Source organism: Polypterus senegalus, chromosome 7 (genome assembly GCF_016835505.1).
Source record: "Polypterus senegalus isolate Bchr_013 chromosome 7, ASM1683550v1, whole genome shotgun sequence".
Taxonomy (NCBI): Eukaryota; Metazoa; Chordata; class Cladistia; order Polypteriformes; family Polypteridae; genus Polypterus; species Polypterus senegalus.
Window position 1 is genome coordinate 45,831,033 of NC_053160.1, and position 19,506 is coordinate 45,850,538.

At 35.7% G+C, this 19,506-nt stretch overlaps 1 protein-coding gene across 1 annotated transcript in view; it reads right to left on the reverse strand.

Annotated features, from left to right (window-relative positions):
* gc (GC vitamin D binding protein) overlaps positions 1-18,274 on the reverse strand; it is a 149,659-nt gene extending 131,385 nt beyond the window's left edge. Inside the window, exons 1-2 of the mRNA XM_039758572.1 lie at positions 18,125-18,274; positions 1,073-1,142 (exon numbers count right to left, since the gene is read on the reverse strand). Coding sequence (XP_039614506.1) covers positions 1,073-1,142; positions 18,125-18,188 — 134 coding nt within the window. The 5' untranslated portion in view covers positions 18,189-18,274. The remainder of the gene's footprint in view (positions 1-1,072; positions 1,143-18,124) is intronic.
* Between the last annotated feature and the right edge of the window lie 1,232 nt (positions 18,275-19,506).

Below are 19,506 nucleotides of genomic sequence, written 5' to 3' on the forward strand. Positions count from 1 at the left end.
CACACAAACAATGGTCTGAAGACATAATAGAATGATTAAAAACAAAGAAAAACTAAAATAAAAGAAAACTTTCTTGATGCACTTTTGCTGGATAATTCATTGGCTGAAAGTATTCAATTTTATTGTGTCTCATAGAGGATGTGCAGCATTGCCCATAATGGCACTCAGTTTTGTTTTAATTCTCTCCTTTGAAACTACTTCCAGGTTGTCTGGAGTACATTAAATAACTGTGCCTGGATTTTTATTTAGCTTGTCTATCTGGTGGGCCTCTCTTGAGATTATGCTATGGGCCCATCACACCACATCGTAGAAAATTGCACTGGCTATCACAGAGTTGTAGAATACATGTAAGTGAAGGATGTCAATACCCACATTAAAGGAATGCAGTCTCCTAAGAAAAAGAGCTTGCTTTCCCTTTTCTTATAGTCCACTATGGAATGAGTCCAGTACAGCCCGTGATGTTGGGGCCCTAGTACTTGTAGCTGTCCTCTACCTCAACATGCATTACCTGAATAACCACTGGGCATAGGGGGTTTTGGTGGAGTGAAAGTCAATAACAAGTTCCTTGGTTTTGCTGATGTTAAGTTGCAGACAATTTTTTCTTCATCAAGAAACAAGGTTCTCTACCTAACTCCTATACTCTGTCATATCCCCCTTATCAATACACCCCATAAGGGCAGAACTAATCTGGCGTTATAGAAATAGGTGTAGAAAATAATGAGAAAAGGAGACAGGGCTGTTCTTTGTGGTACTCCAATGCTACTCAGATCCATATCAGAGACAGAGTCCTTGAGTCTCACAAACTGCAGTCTGCCCACTAGATAGTCCATTATCCAATATAGGTATGTGAGTTTTTAACCTTCTTAAAAGGTAGTGTGAACTTGTATATTCATGTTACAGTCACATATTTTCAGGCTATTAGTTCCTAATAGTTTTCTCAGAAACTCTTACCCAATTGTAAATTATGCAAGATAATATGCATTAATTTAAGCATTAATGTATGTTGAAAGGCAGCAGGTATTAATTTAATTTCACAAATACAAAATTAATTAAAATGTAAATATGTACATACAGTGCTTTGAATATGTTGCCTCCTAAAGTAGAATATTCATTGCAAATTTTTTGCTGTTCATAGTCTCTACCTGCAAAATAAAAAAATGACAATTACATATTGTTCATTCACAAATACCAAAATATGATACTCATAACAGGTCTGGTTACTATTATGTTTTAACAGTTTTTCCTAACATTTTTTGACCAAATCTTTTTCATCATACCATGCTTGTTTTTTTCAATGAGTCTTATCAGATTCTGAGACTACCCATATATCAAACTAAAACAGATCCATTCGTTATGATACGGTCTCTGAAAGCCTCCATGATATGTAGCATTCATCCTGATATTTATATAATATAGGAATGTTTTCAGAAGCTGCATTCTGCTTACTCCCGCCTTCCGTATAAATCATGGTGGGGGTCTTTTATGTGAAACACAACGTATGTTGGTGTGCAAAATATAAGCACATGTGTGTGTTCAGTTCCGAGTAAATATAACCAGACCTATCAATATCTCCATACAACACTATACTGGGAACATATGAAACATGAACCAAGGTCCAGTTATCAAGGCTGTTACATTTACAACTATAACTGTATGGAATATGTGTAAAATTAAAGATTTACTTCATAAGCCATTTGAATTGATCATGCCTGATAATATGTCACAACGTTACATCAAAAATCTCAAATATATTAAAACAATGCATTAAGCCTTAAACTCTGCACTCCAAAAAGCTTATGTAAACTTTTTAAACATTACTTCAGTTCTTTCATAGCTAAGCCCGTGGTCCTCAACCATTATCCCATTATTGAAAATATATTTTATTCACTGAAGCAAACTTAAAAGAATCACAGTTCAGTTATAAATATGATCATTACAACTTTGCAAACATTGATTTTTAAAATTAAGTTGCATTAACTCATACTCCCTTTCTGAGTTCAGAAAGCTATGTGAACAAAATACCAGTTAATTAGATAATCCCCACTGTACAGCACATCGAAAAATCAAGCAGGTTAAGCACGGGCCTGGCAAACTTATTTTAGAACATAATTCTAAAGAAGCTGGGATTCTTCCAGCAGTTTAGAATAATTTGATTTGCAAGCAGTGTACTGCAGGATATCACAATAGATATGTTGTTATTCCAAATATTGTTGTTAAAGGATTAGGAAAAATTTTTTGAGAGGATCCTTTCTAATCATTACCTAATATAATCTAGGGGTGAAAACCTTCATATAAGTTGATAGGGTCTGGAAATACTACCTAATTATGGAATACATCTTCTGGTGCTACTAGGACACATTTTCAGTGATGAACACCATGAGACCATGGGGTGTTTCAGGTCTTTAATCATCAGACACCTCTGCATAGGTTGACCCAGTTGTAGGTGAAAAGCCTCAGGTTTATTCAAGAGGTTCACTGGTCTATGGATTCACAACCACGTAAATGACAAAGAAAACAGGGGTCAAGACTTGCTTTCTCAGAAGGAAAAGAACAAATTAGAGAGTAGAATGAGTGGCTTGGTGGAAAGGCAGTTAGGGAAACCCTACAGGTTCTTAGCACTGAAAAAAATAACATTATTGTTATTATTATTATTATCACTGATGAGAACTGTAAAAAAAACTGTATAAAAAGAAAGCTGAACTAGAAAACTTACAATGAGCTTGTAAAGACTGGAACGTCATGAGTCCTAATCTATCACACAAATCCCCCAGCACATTGACCACTTATTGAGAGCACAGGGTTATGAAATTTTGATAACACTGAAAGAGAATAAAGCTCTCTTTTCCAAGTAATGTATTTTTAATTTTACTTAATTAAAAGGATTTTTATGTTTTTTCTTATAAACAATTATAGCAACAGATTTTCAGCATAAGAAAATATTTGTTTTTGTCTTGTGTATTGATTATTATTGTATTTAAAGTATATAGCTGCCATGCTTTACTTATCCTGATAATTAAAATCAGATCTCTTAATTATGGAAATTTCTTACTCAAGGGCCAGGTAAAAGCCAAGCAGTCTGCTTGCTTTCAGAATCAAGAAAATGTCCTTTTTTGCCGCCATATCAAAACTAATCTTGCTTGATTTCAAATCATTCCCCAGATAAACTCTAAAATATTTAATGACACCTCTAGTATTCCTCAGCTGATATTAAATCATTTCACAAAACCTTCCACTCCTCCATCTTACAGCGGAAGAGGCTTCTCTTATAGATGCTCCCATTTCGTTGGCTGAATTTGTAGAGGGAATGGACTCTTACGAGGAAAAGAGACGCCCCAGAAATGGATGGTTATTAGGTTATTTCAGTATTTTGGAAGCAATTCTCACCTCCTCTTATTGATACAATTAATTAAAGCACCTCTTCTGGCTCTGTAATCATGGGAATTTCAACACATGAAGCAGACTTAAGCTTTGCCTTCATCTTAACTGGACTAAATTAGATTCCACCTTTCTTTTAAGTGTGTTTCTGTGTGTCACTGGGTGTAGAATGGGTCACGATAAAAGAATTAATATTAGTTTTTTTTTTTTATACGGTTGCTGAGGTTGTGATCACAGGATCACTGATGCTTTAAAGTGTAACATCATCACACATGGTATTGAGGGCGGTGGCACAGTATACTTGTTGTCAGAGTATATGAATATATTCATTTGGTTTGCAAATTACTTAGTGAAAGGGTATTCACAATATTCGGTCAGCCAATACTTTTATGAGTATTTTTCAACTAAGATGTGTGTCTTTCATGTTGAGTTTGAGAATAGATTTGTTACTCACTTTTGTAGGCTTTCAGACGACTCTTTTTGTTCTCCCTCTTGTCAAATTCATTTTCCAGTACTTTTCTTTCTTGTAATCCCAAGCTAATTACAGACAAAAGTTCTGCTTTGGGAATGTGATAATCATTGCATCTAATTTCTAGACTGCTTCACCTCGGCAACTGAAAATAAACAGTCCAGCAACCATTAAGAAGAAATCAGTTTACAGGATTGTGAGATATGTAATCATTGACCTGTAGTCAACTTGAGATGTTCAAGTTGATGCACTAGAAGATATGGTCTTGTAACCATATAGTTGTCTATTACGGCCACACTTCAAATGACACGGCCATTTGTGAAGATATTTCCACATTGGGAAATTTGCACAGTTTATGAGAATATAAGCTTCCTATAAGCTAAGCTTGCAGAATGTTTCTTTATCCACATAACAAATTTTTCACTACACTGCTCATTACACAATGTGTTTAGGATACATAAATTGGTGTTTTTTTGTTTTGCAGCAGTGATTTTTGTTCACCATTAATTTTGTTACATATACATTACAGTATATTTAGAAATTGTGAATGAAATTTGGAAAAACAAAGCATAGTATCATATGTTATAGCAATAAGCAAAAGCAATGTGAAATGGCTCTGTTTCCTATCTGATGTACTTAATGAATTTTTGTAAAGCAGCCATTCATGTTTGAATTTTTCACACATTTAACAAGAACTATTAGTAACATTCTCTAATCATACAAGGTGATCAAGATACTACATTGTGGAACATTAGTGTGCTATTTTTCCATTAACTTTGCTGTTTTTTGTCAGACATTGTCCTTTGAAGGTTAAAACTGATGATACGTAGAACCATTATTATTGTGTTCATAAGAACTACTGATGGACTGTTTGAAATCACATCAGTTTTTCTTGTCCAGCACCTCCTGTCTCACCAATATGAGAAAACTCACACAAATTGTTTTTGACTATTGTTTGACTTAGTCTTGATGTCTAGTGTCATACACAAGCGCATGGTAGGCAGTCAATGATTTTGGCTAAAAGTGATACGCCTTACTAAGGGATGACTGGTTGCGCTAACACCTCTTGTCTCTCACTCACCAGGTCCTCTGAACAGAAGTCTGCCTAAATTCAGTCTCTACTTCCGGTTCCAGACCCCACCCTAATCCTGACTTCACTTCCAGTTTCGACTCTATGTACACACCCCTTCCTGTTCAACGGTTAAAGTCAGTCCCGTTTTGGACACAGTATACTAACCTTGTTTTGAGATTGTTTTTCCCAGGAAATTGAATATATGGGGTGGAATGCCGAACCTTTTTTTTGTCTCTTGCGTTCTTGTTACATTAGATATGTAAGACAACAAGATTTTTGGGGTACCAACTGTACTTTTGACCTTCTAGACACAAAAAACTCTCACTTTTATGCAATTTTTTAACCATATTTTGTACAGGAAATTACACCTTTATGATAAAAAGCAAACCCATAGGTGCTTTCGGGGAAAATGATAAGAAGTATTTGCATATTGAGCATGATACATTAACGATCCCAAGGTTTCACCCCCTAATTGGCTATCAAAGGTCCAAGTTACTCCTTTTCACAAAACTTAAAATAAGGATTAGTAATAAAGACATGTGTTATTTTATGCTATTTTAAGGTTGATGATCATGAATATGATATTTTCAATATTTGATTCTTTACTGGTGCTCATGGCCAAGTAAAATTGACAAATTTCAAACTTAAGCATGTAGACTATTTTAATTACATTTCTTATGAGCATTACAAATAAGGGTGGCACTATTCAATAATTCAGATTTTTTAAATCATTTAAGATCTGTAAAACATTAATAACAAATTATCCAAATTGAAGATTCCTTTCTGAAATGCAAGCAGAACTAAAAAGAAAATTGAGATAATATGACAACCTCCAATTATTTTAAATTTTGAGGTGTCATTTTGTTAGTGAGCTATACCACACAGCTAAAAATCCTTCACATTAGCCTTGATTCGTTTTGTTATACCACTCGCATAAATGTATATAATTGAGAATTATTTCCAAAATAATAATTTTTGAAGCTCTAATTTTGAATTTTAATACTTTCCTGGTGAAACATCATTCTAAATAGGTTTCTTTATACACTGATCTAATGTGGGTCTAATCTAATTTTGGGTTTTCATGAGCTGTATGCCAAAATCATCAATATTAAAACAATAAAAGGCTTGAACTACTTCAGTTGTGTGTAATGAATCTAAAATATATGAAAGTCTAATGTTTATCAGTACATTACAGAAAATAATGAGCTTTATCACAATATGCTAATTTTTTGAGAAGGACCTGGTATATATATATAAATAGTTTTATTGTCAAATAATTCAAAGAGTACGCGGCACATGTTTCGCCCTAATTCTGGGCTCATCAGGCATACACACTCACTGCGCACCCTCTCGGACGTCAGCGCTAGAGGCGAAGCCTCTTGTGTTGCGCCACGGCGTGTGGTTCGTTTATTTGATGGTATGTAGATCGGGGTATATATATATATATATAAGATAACTCCTGTATCCACAATAAATGCCTTTATTGAATAGACAAACCAGGGGTGAGCAAGTTCCTTTCTACTGCAGCCACAGCCGCGACACACATAAAAACATCAATAATAACTCATAAACTTGCAATATTATTTAGGAAAATCGCAACATTTTACTCACCAAAAATTCAGATTATTTGTAAACAAAATCCATCCTCATCTCTTTCCTCCAAAACAGTTCAATTACTCTGTCCCTTTCTATCGCCATCGAAGCTAATGCTGAAAGTCGAACCTGCCCTGTTGTATTTCTGGCATAAGTTTTAATTCGCTTTAGGGCTGAAAATGTCCGCTCGACAGAAGCATTGTACACGGGAATGGTCACCACCAAATATACCAATGAGAACAGCTGTCCCATGCTCTCATTCAGATTTTTCTGATGAAGGAAATCAAGGAAATCAGTGGGAGATTTTCCTGCAAAATCATCCATGTCATACATTACAGTCAGTTCTGTTTTTAGCCGAGACAGATCAGAAATCGCTCCGTGGCTCTTGTGTTAAACTGGAGAAGGCTGCATGCGTGAAATTTTTCTTGTATTCCTGAAACTTCTGGAGCTCGAGGAGCGTGACAAGCATCAGGTTTTTGTGGTCTTGAAATCTGGTCTGTGTCTGGCAAATAATATTGTCCAGAATCCTGCCATGGAGTTGGCTGTAGTGCGCGCGAGGACGCTCTGAGCGTTCAGTGGCCTCGTAGAGTTCCTCATATCGGCTTCTATTCAATCAATGGGTCTGAATACGGTGACGTTGTCGTACGCCTGCTACTGGGCCCTACTGACACCAAATCAAAATTTGATTGGTTGAAGCAACAGATTAATCAACATTTATTCTGTGTTAGAGTGCCTGCACAACGGATTGTGAAGGCCTCTCTGCCTGGCAACAAATGATGGCTGAAATGTGATTGGTTAAATGCTTTAATACGAAAATACATGCCTGGAAGTAGCACAACCATCGGAAAAGCTATGAAAGGAAGCGGACAGACTATTTGGAATTATTTAATAAGTATTCATGGACAAAATATAATTAACATCAGTTTGCGATTCAGATATTTTTACTTATGAATATCCTAAGCACAGTCCTTCACCCACGGATATTTACCTTATATGGGCAGGTACTCAATTACATCAAGCTGCAGTCTATTACAGTATATGGATGAAAATAGGTTCCAGTTATGACCAATATGCGTAGCATTTCGAAATGAAACTTGCCCAACTTTTGTAAGTAAGCTGTAAGGAATGAGCCTGCCAAATTTCAGCCTTCTACCTACACGGGAAGTTGGAGAATTAGTGATGAGTGAGTCAGTCAGTCAGTGAGTGAGTGAGTGAGTGAGTCAGTCAATGAGGGCTTTGCCTTTTATTAGTATAGGTAGTATTTGTGTTATTAGCTTAAGCATATGCGGATTGTCTATAATTGTGATTTATATGAAGATCAGTGCACATTGTATGACCAGTTAATTCAGAAAACCAGATCATTCCAAAGGGTTCACATGCTTTTTTATTTGTATCTTGCAATAAAGTTATTTTTAATGCAAAGACAAATTCAGTATTTAGATTTGCTTTAAGTCAAGCAGAGGGTTTTTACGTAATCAACAGTAGTTGGGACACCTGTACAAATAGTTTGCTTCAACTTGCAATACTTAATTTAATTTAATTGCTACAGAACATCTGTAGGTTGTAACCTATTAGTTATTCCCTAAAGAAAGCCCATTTTAATATGTGGGACGTTCAAAAGGTTTCTGCAGTTTTATATTTTCATTGGAAATGGTGAAGGCGGGAGTAGTAGTTATTAGACATTAAGAATTTGGTACAATGCTGGGAAACTTGCATCACAAATGAAGGTGATTATGTAGAAAAGTGATGCAATTTGTTTTTTAAGTTCTTATAAACAGAGTTAAAAAAAACTGTGTAAACTTTTTGAACATCCCTTGTTTTCTGATATTTCCTTTTTTTCATTTTTTGCTAACCTAAGCTTTAAATTTAAATCTCTGGTAGTTTACTGCTTACCTTTTCACCATTCTAGGCCATTCATTGTATTTCAACTGATTACATTTGAAGAAAAACTGGAAGAACTGAGGTGTTCTAAAACGTTTGACTGGTAATGTATATTTTTCTATCCTTTTTACAAATTTTAATTACAAAAGTGTATTTTTGATTGTAGACAAGAACATGCTCTCTGATTACAATTTCAGTACCAAAAACAAAAAATCTCACTCAACGTTTAAGGTAATTCTTTATAAAAGAAAACAACTCTACTAAATCATTAAACATCTAAAATTTCTTAAAGATTTATCATTTTTTAATTAAGTGCTTATATGTAATTAGATGCTAAATTTGCACAAAAACAGTATTATTCCAAAGGGAAAGTTTCATTCACATGCAACAGCTGGTCTGAAATGAGAAGAGATCTCATTTTAATTTTTTTCCCCTTGGTTTTCAATCCTAAAATGAATTATCTTAAATATTTAATAAATTATTGCATTTGACTGGAGGCAGAGTTTATGCATATTAATGAAATTGATTAGAGCTGTGGGGGGCAGTGGCTTGGTTGAATGTGGATTTGAGAGAACACTTCTCTGTATTCCCAGTACTGCTCATCTGTTTAGTATCACACACGTGAAGTGCAGCCTAATTGTTGAGTGTATACCAGTATCAGAGCTGCAGTACTTTATTGACTGACAGAAAATAAAGTAAATAAAAGTAAACTTAAATTTTGTACTATGTGATGATCAGCCAAATTAATGGTGAATTTTACTGAGTACTTTTCAATTAAATTTATACGCTATGTTTCTTTACAAAATCTCACTAGCAGCTTGATGCATTATAATTTTTAATGTTGTACCCTTGATAGTGGTCATTTGCCTTGTTTTGACCCATGTTGTGAATATTTGTATGATAGCTATCCTAATGAGCAATTCTAGAATGTACTAGTTCAGGCGGTCCCCAACCTGCTGGTAACACCTGTATTGCTATTATTATGCTATTTCTTTACTAAATGAGACCAAAACTATTTCAGCCCAGTCATGTTAAATGGATATGAAAGTACTATACATATTTGGCACAGAATTAAGTATACTCTGTGCTTTGCGTTCACATGGGAATGTTCAACATTTTTAACAGTTTTGGACATGTTGATGAACCTTCAGGATTTAATTTTGTTGATTACTATTGCAATATTACTTTTGAATCTGATAAACCAAATACTTTTTGCCTTGAGTTGCTGCTGAATTTTCATTTGGAGATACAAAGAGAGGTGAAAAAAAGCCCTGGGTTTTTAATTAAAGATTAGATATTTTTCTTTTTCATTATTGTCTAAATCTGTTGGACATCTTTGGAGAAAAAATTGCTTATCATGTGGATTTGAATGGTGGATGATATTAAGATTCTTAGAAAAACATTAAGGAGCAGAAACAACAGCAGATACATAGTTCCAAGGCAAGTTGTTGTTTGACAGAGTGGGAGAAGTTTCTCTGTATACGTGTTTAAATTATTTTCTAATGAATTAACTTTGCCAATTGTTGTGGGAGGTAATCATCAGAGCTAACTTGTAATACAGATGTATATGACTTTCATTTCAGGCTTCAGCATACTGCACTGGGACCCATCTCTCCAGCATGACTCTCAGTGCAGCATATCTAATTAGAAGTCTGGAATGCTGACATGCCGTAATCACAGTTAGGGATGCCAATCCTTTCAGAGGTAACTCTGCATTGTCAGTGTCTGACATTTTGTAAAGTGGCAAATATTTCTATCATGTTTTTGACGGAGAGAAATAGGGGCAGAACTTTAATTCTGTGGAAATAATAGGTTCTAGATAGTTTTCTTATATTTTCTTGTCAAATTGACAGGGTAAAGTCCTTGCTTTGCTTTGATAGTTTTCCCTAAGCCCACTCAATTTACAAAATCAAAAAAAAAAAAAAATAGCTTTACAATTTTTAAATGACAGTTTTTTTTATGTAAGAACACATAAACACATGTTTAGAATCCTTTATTTACTTCACTTCACTTTCATGCTAGTTATAGTATACAGTACCAGTAAGATTTGTGGTGGTAACAATTGAGATATATAATGCCTTGAGTGTGTCTTGGCATTATCCTCAATTATTCTGTATCTACCACCAGTTTGGATGTACCATTGGAGATGCAAAGGGTGCATCCCACATGACAAGCCATTTCAAGTAGCTCCTCTCCAACGTGTCCCGGTTTATGCTTTCCATTCAAAGATGTATTTCTACTCCAGGGCATTCCTACATTTCTGAGCATATCACCCTATCACAGGGAGTCATCTCAGTAAACCTTTCACAGAAACCTCACTTCTGTCACTTGTACTCATGATCTCATTCTTTTTGCTCCTGTCCAAATCTTGTGACCACAGGTGAAGATGGGAATGTACACTGACTAGTAAATCAAAGTCTTCAATGAAGATTTAATGCTTCATTAATGATGGAAAAATGTTCAGTGATGCACTAGGTCTTTAGTCAAATTTGCTGTTACCTATAAAGTAACTATATCATTGGCAGACATCAGTAATTACAGCCCTTTGGTTCCCAAACTGGTCAATTCCCAAGGTAAGAGAGAACAACATGAGAGGGCTGGCGACAGGATGTACCATTGGCAGATTCTAATACTGCATAGTTTCAGCTGAACACCAGGTATGCAAACATATGACACTCTGAAAATACAGGAGAAAGTAGGATGAAATTACACCTTTAATTGGCTAACTAAATAGATTACAAATGCAAACTTTCGAGGCAGCTAAGCCCCCTTCATCAGGCAAGGTGTAACCTCTGGCATATCCATAGCAGTAGAGTGTTGTACCGTGTTAGCTATAGATTGATACAGGAGAAACACGGTACAACACTGCTCTGAAAATACAATGATTGAAGTCTGTTGCCCAACCCCAACCCCCACTTAGAAGAACCTTACACAAGTTTCCATGGGGTATGCAGCCATACGCTTTTTTCATTGTAACAAAGTACATGTATGTGGGAAAAAGAGTCTGATAAGTAAAACTCAGATCGAGGAGGAGCAATAGATAGATAGATAGATAGATAGATAGATAGATAGATAGATAGATAGATAGATAGATAGATAGATAAGACTTTATTGTCTGTGCCTCAAAGGGGTCACAGAAATTTCCCTTTTGACACGCTCATTAGACAAACAGACCATAAAAATACAAATATAAGCAAACCATAAAAAAAAAAGAAAACCTACTTCATCTGATTCAGAACAGATACTGCTGAGGGTACAAAAGATTTCTTGTATGCATTCTTCCGCGCCAATGGGGTTTTATACCTCCTGCCTAATGGCAGCAATCTAAAGAACGCATAAAGAGGGTGAGAGACATCCTTCACGATCATGGTTGCCTTCCTCAACAGTGCACGATTGTGCAGTTCAGAAAGGGGAGTTTGAGGTGATCCAATTATTTTGCAAGCCTGGTTAACTACACGACACAGTTTTGTTCTATGTTTAACAGTTAATAAGTTGTACCAAGATGAGTGATTAAAAGTGAGAACAGATTCAATGAGTGATCTGTAAACCAGCGTTAAAACCTCCTTGCTAACATGAAAGGTTCTAAGGTTCTAAATGCAGTTTTCACCGTGGCCACAGAAATTCTATTTCAGTATTCTCCCATAGACTTTCTGTTGAACTAGACTTATGCCACAGATGTTCTATTCAGCCTGTGGTTTTGCCACTAAATAACTTTTTAAATCTGACTATGCGCTGAGACACATTAAACCCAACCTCAAGCATTGCTTTGGGCAATGCTATTTCTGAGGAGTTGAGGCCCAAATTTCCTACTCTTGCTGAGAACAGCCTGGATGACATCCTGCCTTCCCTTCCTGAGACAAATGATTTTCCAGAACTTCTAGGTTCTCCAAAAGCTATTCTCCATGGCCTCATTAAACTCCACCTACGCATAGGCTTTTCTTCGGTCACTTTTACTGCTAGTGCATTTTTAGCCTTTCAAAAACCTTCCTCATTATATTGCATGAAAGGTCTCTTTCTTCAACACAACAGCTTCTCTTACTATCGGTGTCCACAAATGAGGCCCAAGTGCTACAACCATAGCAATAGCTCCATGCAGCTAACTACAATACTGAGGTCTTGAACAAAGTCATTCCCAAGTCCAACTCTGTATCCCTAACCTTTATCCTGAGATGTAGAAGAAGCTATTCTGGATAAAAAGAAATTAACTTGTCATGAAAACAGTCATTTGCTATTTGTCCCCAACACACTCTCACTACCTGTTTGGGTCTTCTAGATCTATTCACTGTTTTACCAGCCTGAGTCAACAAACCATAAAGGTTTGACATATCTCACTTTACACAAATGTTTCAGATCAGAGGTCACAACAACAAAGTCTCATGATAACAACGACATCTAGCCCAAGATATTCTGGTACCAGATACATTTTCTGAAAGAGCTTACTTGTGTATGAACATAATGCTTTTTATGTGCAGTTCATGGCTAGCACATGCATCCAAAAAAACAATTCACTATTCTGGTTCAAATGATTATTCCGTACTATGTTTCTAACTGTATCTCCATTCATTCTCCCTTGTGTGCATTGAAATTTCCCAGTAGGACAACTGAGATGGTAAAAAGCACCATTTCAAGTATAGTCATGTGCTTATTTTGCCACTGTCTAGTATGTCTTAATCCACATCACTCTTTCCCTTAGTCTAAATAATATTTCACCTGAGCCTCTAATTGTTATTTATGTTTACCTCCATGCAGATTTTTCAAAATTAGCTTAATTGTTCTAAAAGATTTACCCAGATCTTGCTCCATAAGCAAATGTGGGGATTTCTATTCCATTTGAGGTCCTCTTTAACACAAATGGAACTATCGATGGAGTCATCTCCAGGCAAAATCAAATTTAAGGTCATTGACAGACTCAAGTTCCCCAATCACATCAAGCTCACAATGCCGTGAGATAAATCTTTGATCCAAGGGTCTCCAGCCCCCATCCTGGAGCACTACTGTGGCTGTAGGTTTTCATTCTAAACCGTTTCTTAATTAGTGACCAGCTAACTCATTTGTTTTCATTTCAATTGAATTGCTATTTAAGACTCAGACTCCTTAATTGTTTACTTTTTCATTAATTAGCAGCCAAACAATAATAAGATACAAAATGAACCAACACATGACAAGCTAACCTGTGTCAAACATAAAATATTTGAAAATAAAGAAAATTGGAGGTCTCAGAAATGTTGATCTGCTCATGTCCACAAAACATTTTGATAGAGTTCTTAGAAAAAAGAAAATCAACTGTTTAGGAAATGCCTACTGTGGTAAAATGAGAGCACCAAGACACCATGGGTTTGATTAACAACAAGAAATAGCTTCTAATTAAGAAGCTGACTGGAGTGAAATTGGTTGGAGTTTGAGAGCCCCAATTAGCTGGTCATCTGGTGGCTCACTTGACATCTTATTTTTGTTCGTGTGCCATTTAAGTAAAAAAATGAAGCAATTCAGAGGACTGAATCTTACAAAAACAAATCAATTGAAGGGAAATTAAGTTAATTAGCAGCCAAAACTGGTCACTAATTAAGAAAAGGGTTAGAATCAAAAACAACAGCTACAGTAGCGCTCCAGGACTGTAGTTGGAGACCCCTGCTTTAATCTATGATGCCATTCCCGTAAAACTTATGTAATAACTAGGAATTTACAATTGCCAACATCACAGTTACACTCTGCTAGATACAATTTACTCAAAAATGATATAAATATAGTTGTTATACATATCTGCCTATCTTACTAAAAGATATCTCTACCTCTGTTATTCCACATGCTATATTCAAGTTGTGAACTATACATTACATTTCTGAAACGTGTTCTGTGCTTCCAAAAAAATAATTTAAATTTAGTTGATGACTTTTTTTGGAAGAGGTGATACACTCAAAAATATAATTTTTTAAAGAGTTTTCTAATTCTGAAATTAACGAATACCTGGATTTACAACTGCTTGATCAATGATTTAGGCAAAGAGCCAAAGTACATCTTAATGTGAATGACAACAGAGCCTTAGGTTAGAAAACAGACCAAAACAAAAGCCATTCCACCAGCTGTCTAAAAGTGTGCCAGTAAAAGTGAGGTGAGAAGTTAAGCAAAATGACACTTTTTATTGGATAGCTAGAAAGATTACAATATGCAAGCTTCCAAGGCAACTCAGGCCCCTTCTTCAGGCAAGATGTTTCAAGTTGCCTCAAATGCTTGCATATTGTAACTTTCTAGTTAGCCAATAAAAGATGTCATTTTGCTTAACTTTTCACTATTATCCATAAAGGCTAACATGGTTCAACATCCTAGTACTGCCCGTAAAAGCTATAACTTGGCACGCGTCAATCAATGATGTAAAATTTCATTCTCTAAAGTTTAAACAAAGCAACCAAACAAACTCCAAAACACATAGGGAAAACCACAGAAAGACAGGGAAAAAATATCACAGAAACTTCCAAATGGTCCTCCAAACCAGTTTTGGATTTAATACGTTTTTACATTTCTTTTGTTGGTTTAATAACCATTACATTTTATCATACACCTTAAATGGCCAATTAAGAGTGACAATTAACATATCATTTACATTTCTGAGATTTGGTGATAATTGTGCATACCTGGACAAAAACCATTCAAGCAAAGGGAAAATGTCAAAATTCCACATGTGTGATTAGCCATGAATTATTCCAGGACAGGCTTGGAACCGTGAGGCAAAGGTGCTAACCATTGCCCTGTTGCCCCACTCTGTAAGTATGGTTCCCCTTCAATGCTGCTGTTTTATCAGTTAACATCTATCTATTATATAAAAAAATCTTGGGTTGAAACGTGATCATCTCAGAGAGACACTTTGACGTCACACGAGACTAGACATTACAACATTAGGAAGCACGTCACACTCTACTTACAAACAATTTAAAACAAGTTCAAAGAAATCAAACCTCGCAGTTGTTGGAATGCTTTTGGCAGACACACTTCATGTGCTCTCACGTCTTAAAAATGTTATACGTTCTAGATCGCAATTGAACGACTAAGCGAAAAAAAACAGCAGCGCGTCAAAAAGAGACACAAAAGAGATGGAGAGAAAAGAAGGCAAACAAGGATGCACAAGTGAACACAAATTATCTATATGCAAATTCAGAAAATAAGGAAATTAATAATCAACTCAGACGTCCCACGAGAGACACTTTAATGTCCTGCATGACAAAGCAGTGAGAATAAAAGACAGGGTTTTAAATGAACATGCAGCCCGGCAGCAGCAAGCAGAAAGACAGCAGCTGATCCGTCCACATCTCCTTAGCGTGCCTTCAGCCCCACTCCCCCCCTTCACAAAGTGAGCGGCAGAGACGTGAAGTGGCAGGTGCTTAGTGCACCCCCCTTGGTTTGGGTAAGCTAGTGAAGCGAGGACAGCTGCTGTACAGGCTTTGAAATGATTGACGCGCAGCACGAGAAACAGAACACGCAGCACGGCAGGAGGAGCAGAAAGAAAGCAGATAATCCGACCGCATCTCCAATGTGTGCGTTCGCCCCATCCACAACGTGAGCGGCAGAGACGCGAAGTGGCTGGCGTGTGGGGGTGAGGTTGTCTTGCAAAGCTAGTGTGTTACAAAGTCGCTGTGTGGCTGATCCGTACTGTATAATTCTAAAATTGAATGACATTGACATTAACATAAATCTCTAATTTTATCAGGACTAACATGAATTTCAAGAAGTGAGTTGTTTTCTCTCACAGAAAAATTAATCGAGTAGCCCATGAAACTCTGGCACCTTCATTTGCTGGATGTCAAGCCATCAACTCCTATCTTGAGCTTGTCTATAATACCAAAAGTAAACACAATTTTTGGACTTTTTTGTTTATTGCACTGCAAAGGAAATTAAAAGTTCTTCAAGCTGCCATAGTTACCTTCAGTACATATTTTAATTTTCAGATTCAGATGAATCCATATTTTGAATTATTTGATTTTCTTATCTTAAGAGAAGATTCATAAGATTACTAAAGCTAGTCTGTTCATTCAATTTCAGAACCTTCTTGCAGAAGTTGTGCTTATTCTAGCACAATGAGGCCCAAGGGAGAGAGACCAAGCCTGAAATGAGTGCTGGTCCATTACAGGTCCCACTTATAATGGGGCAAGTGGAAGCAACCAATCAAGAGTAACGTGCATCTGCTGGTGAATAAAAACCTGGGTTCCCTGGGAAATCTAAATGAAAGGGAGGACAATATTAAAAAATTAGAAAGCCTTTCATATGAACCAACAACACCAGTGTCAACACATGTCAATGATCACCATGTGCCATCACAATATGGTTGCAACCCTGGGCTCAAGAAAACAATGGAGACCTGACTGCCAAAGAATATAACAGTCATAACAGTAGCACAAAGATACACTCAAGTGACTATAGACTCTGGTCAAGATCTTGTTTAACATACTTCAGTAAAGTTACACCCAAGTTAAGTCTTCAAATAATTGTGTTATTGTATTTTCAAGATATGTAAACTAATGTAAAAATATGAAATGGAAATGTACAAATGTAGCAATTCCATAAGGTGATCCTGATTCTAGAAATGTTATAAAATATATCTATGACCCACCAGTAATACAGGAAATCTGTGAGAAATATTTATTGAGCCAGCACTTTTGAGATGGCTGAATCCAGCCAGCTAAAAGGTGATGCTATTTGCATAATGATGTCAGGTAAACATTGAATTATTCCCCAGCTTCAAGGTTGCTTCAACTGAAACGTTCAGTTCATTCAGTTCATCAAAGGTATGGATAAAGTTCAACTAATATCAGGTGCAGTACACTGTCTGCGCTGGAAACAAAAAATGTTTGAAAGAGTTTACCTTGTTCGGGAATCACAATTCTTTTTACAAAATGTTAAAATGGTATAATTTTTTGTATTCTAAAAGTGTCACAAGCAATGTAAAACAGGCTGATAAAAATCTAACCAGAATGAAAACTATTCAACTGAAAGCACTTGCCTATAGAAATATTATAAAACAGTTCAGACCTAAACAATTACTAACTAAAGGCAATACAGAATTTCAATACAGTTCTTTCACATTAATTATGAAAAATACCACATAATACATTTTAATTTACATGCAATGACAAAAATAATGGACAGATCAAAGTATTTAGCAGAAATTCAAAATGAAAATGTGTAGAGTGCAATAGCTGCTTAATCTTAGTACCAGTGTGATCCTGTGCAAGTATGTTGCTTTGGATAAAAGAGTCTAAATAAACTGCAGTAAATAGAAAAATGAACATCATTCACAGTAACATTTGACTCATTAATGTTTACAATATTGTATACATATTTTCCTTATACTTTCAAAGTGGACAATTTTCACTTAAATGCTGATAAATGCTAAATTTTCTTTTCATTCTGAATTTCTTTAGCATATGGCACTGCCTGGATGAACAAACTAATTGCAAAACTGATTATGCAGAAAAAATTGATAATTGTGAATTACCGTACATTCTTGACTGAATTAAATTCAAACCCACACCAAGTGCCATCAGGAGTGGAAAATAAATATTTAATACCTTTAAAATACTTTATATTGGATTTACTGCATTTACATTTTTTCCAGCATTTTCCAGTTTGTTAAATATTGTGTAGGACACTCTATATAGAGCAAATAAAGCAACAAATAACAAGGTTTCCTTGTAAAATATGAATAGAAGTATTAAAGCTTCAGATGATAATTTATTTTTCTTTACCTCTGTATCTGGCATACACACAAGCAATCCCTGCTGCGAATAACAGAATCGGAATTATCTTCATGTTTTAATTAGCTTAGGATTTCCAATATCAATTAATTTTGACAGCTAGCAGTAAGCCGACTAAATCCCAGTGGTGACAGCACTGTCTAATATAAAGTCAATTCTGGGTTTTCATGTAAAATATTAACCTGTCATTTTGTTGTTCTAATGTTGACTTTCAGGTGTAGAAACTATGCAGTAGTTAGACTCTCATTTTAACTAGTTAGATTCAGTAAAGCAGAGAGACATTTACAGTTACAAATATTGCAGCCCAGGTACGTATAAATTAATAATGTAAAGTTTTGATTTAACAAACTAATGGGGTAGAAATGTGTTGGATAAATCTGCCTGCTAAACCCTATTAATAGATTCCAAATATGTCATACCTTCTTTCATCATCCTGAGGTGTGGTTTGAGATTTTAACAACAATGCATTTGGGACTACTTGATTATTACATTCATCCAGGATTAGTTCTTGCCCAGTGCTACCAGGAAATACTCTAGTTCCCTGAGAAAAGTTACTGTGCAGAAGGCTATGGTCCATAGTAATAATATTGCTTATTTCATTATGTCATATATTATACACAAGATGTTTACAGGCTCCAGTAATATTCTGAGCCAAATTTACATCTGCTTTCCAGTTCAGCACTGAACAGTATCATTTTTTTCAGCTAGTTAGGATGGACACCATTGTGTAGCTAGAAATGTCATCTGGGCTGATGACAATCAAGGTAAATTAGCCAGTGGTCTTTTCTCCAAGAAACATAGTAATGGGCTAGAAATTAGTGTTTTAGGCTGGAAATCAGTGTTTTAAAGAAAAGGATATTTTTGCATGTAAATGTAGTACTAGGGTGTTGTACCGTGTTAGCCATAATGAATGTAATGAGAAGTCAAGCAAAATGACACCTTTTATTGGCTAACTAAAAAGATTATAATATGCAAGCTTTCAAAGCAACTCAGGGCCCTCGAAAGCTCGCATATTGTGTGTAAATGTAAATAACAAATGTAAAAGTCAGTCGATGAAGGGGCAATAAGCACGCTTTGTTTGAGACTGGGATGGTAAGTGAAAAGGCAAATTTCCTGAATAATTCTGGTACAGGTTATTGGTGATAGCTCTGTACAGTACGTAGATATTTAACTGTCTTGCAAAAGAGTCACCTGCTTTTAAGCACAAACTGCTTTGATTGGTATCTCTTCAACATACAGTACTGTGATAACAAAACTGTCTGCTTCCTTAGAAAATCTTTGTATTTGTGAGGTCTGTAAATGAATGTGTCCTGAGTATTGGTCTCCAATCAGCATACAGTGGTATACGTACTTCTTGATAGTTAGTAACAACA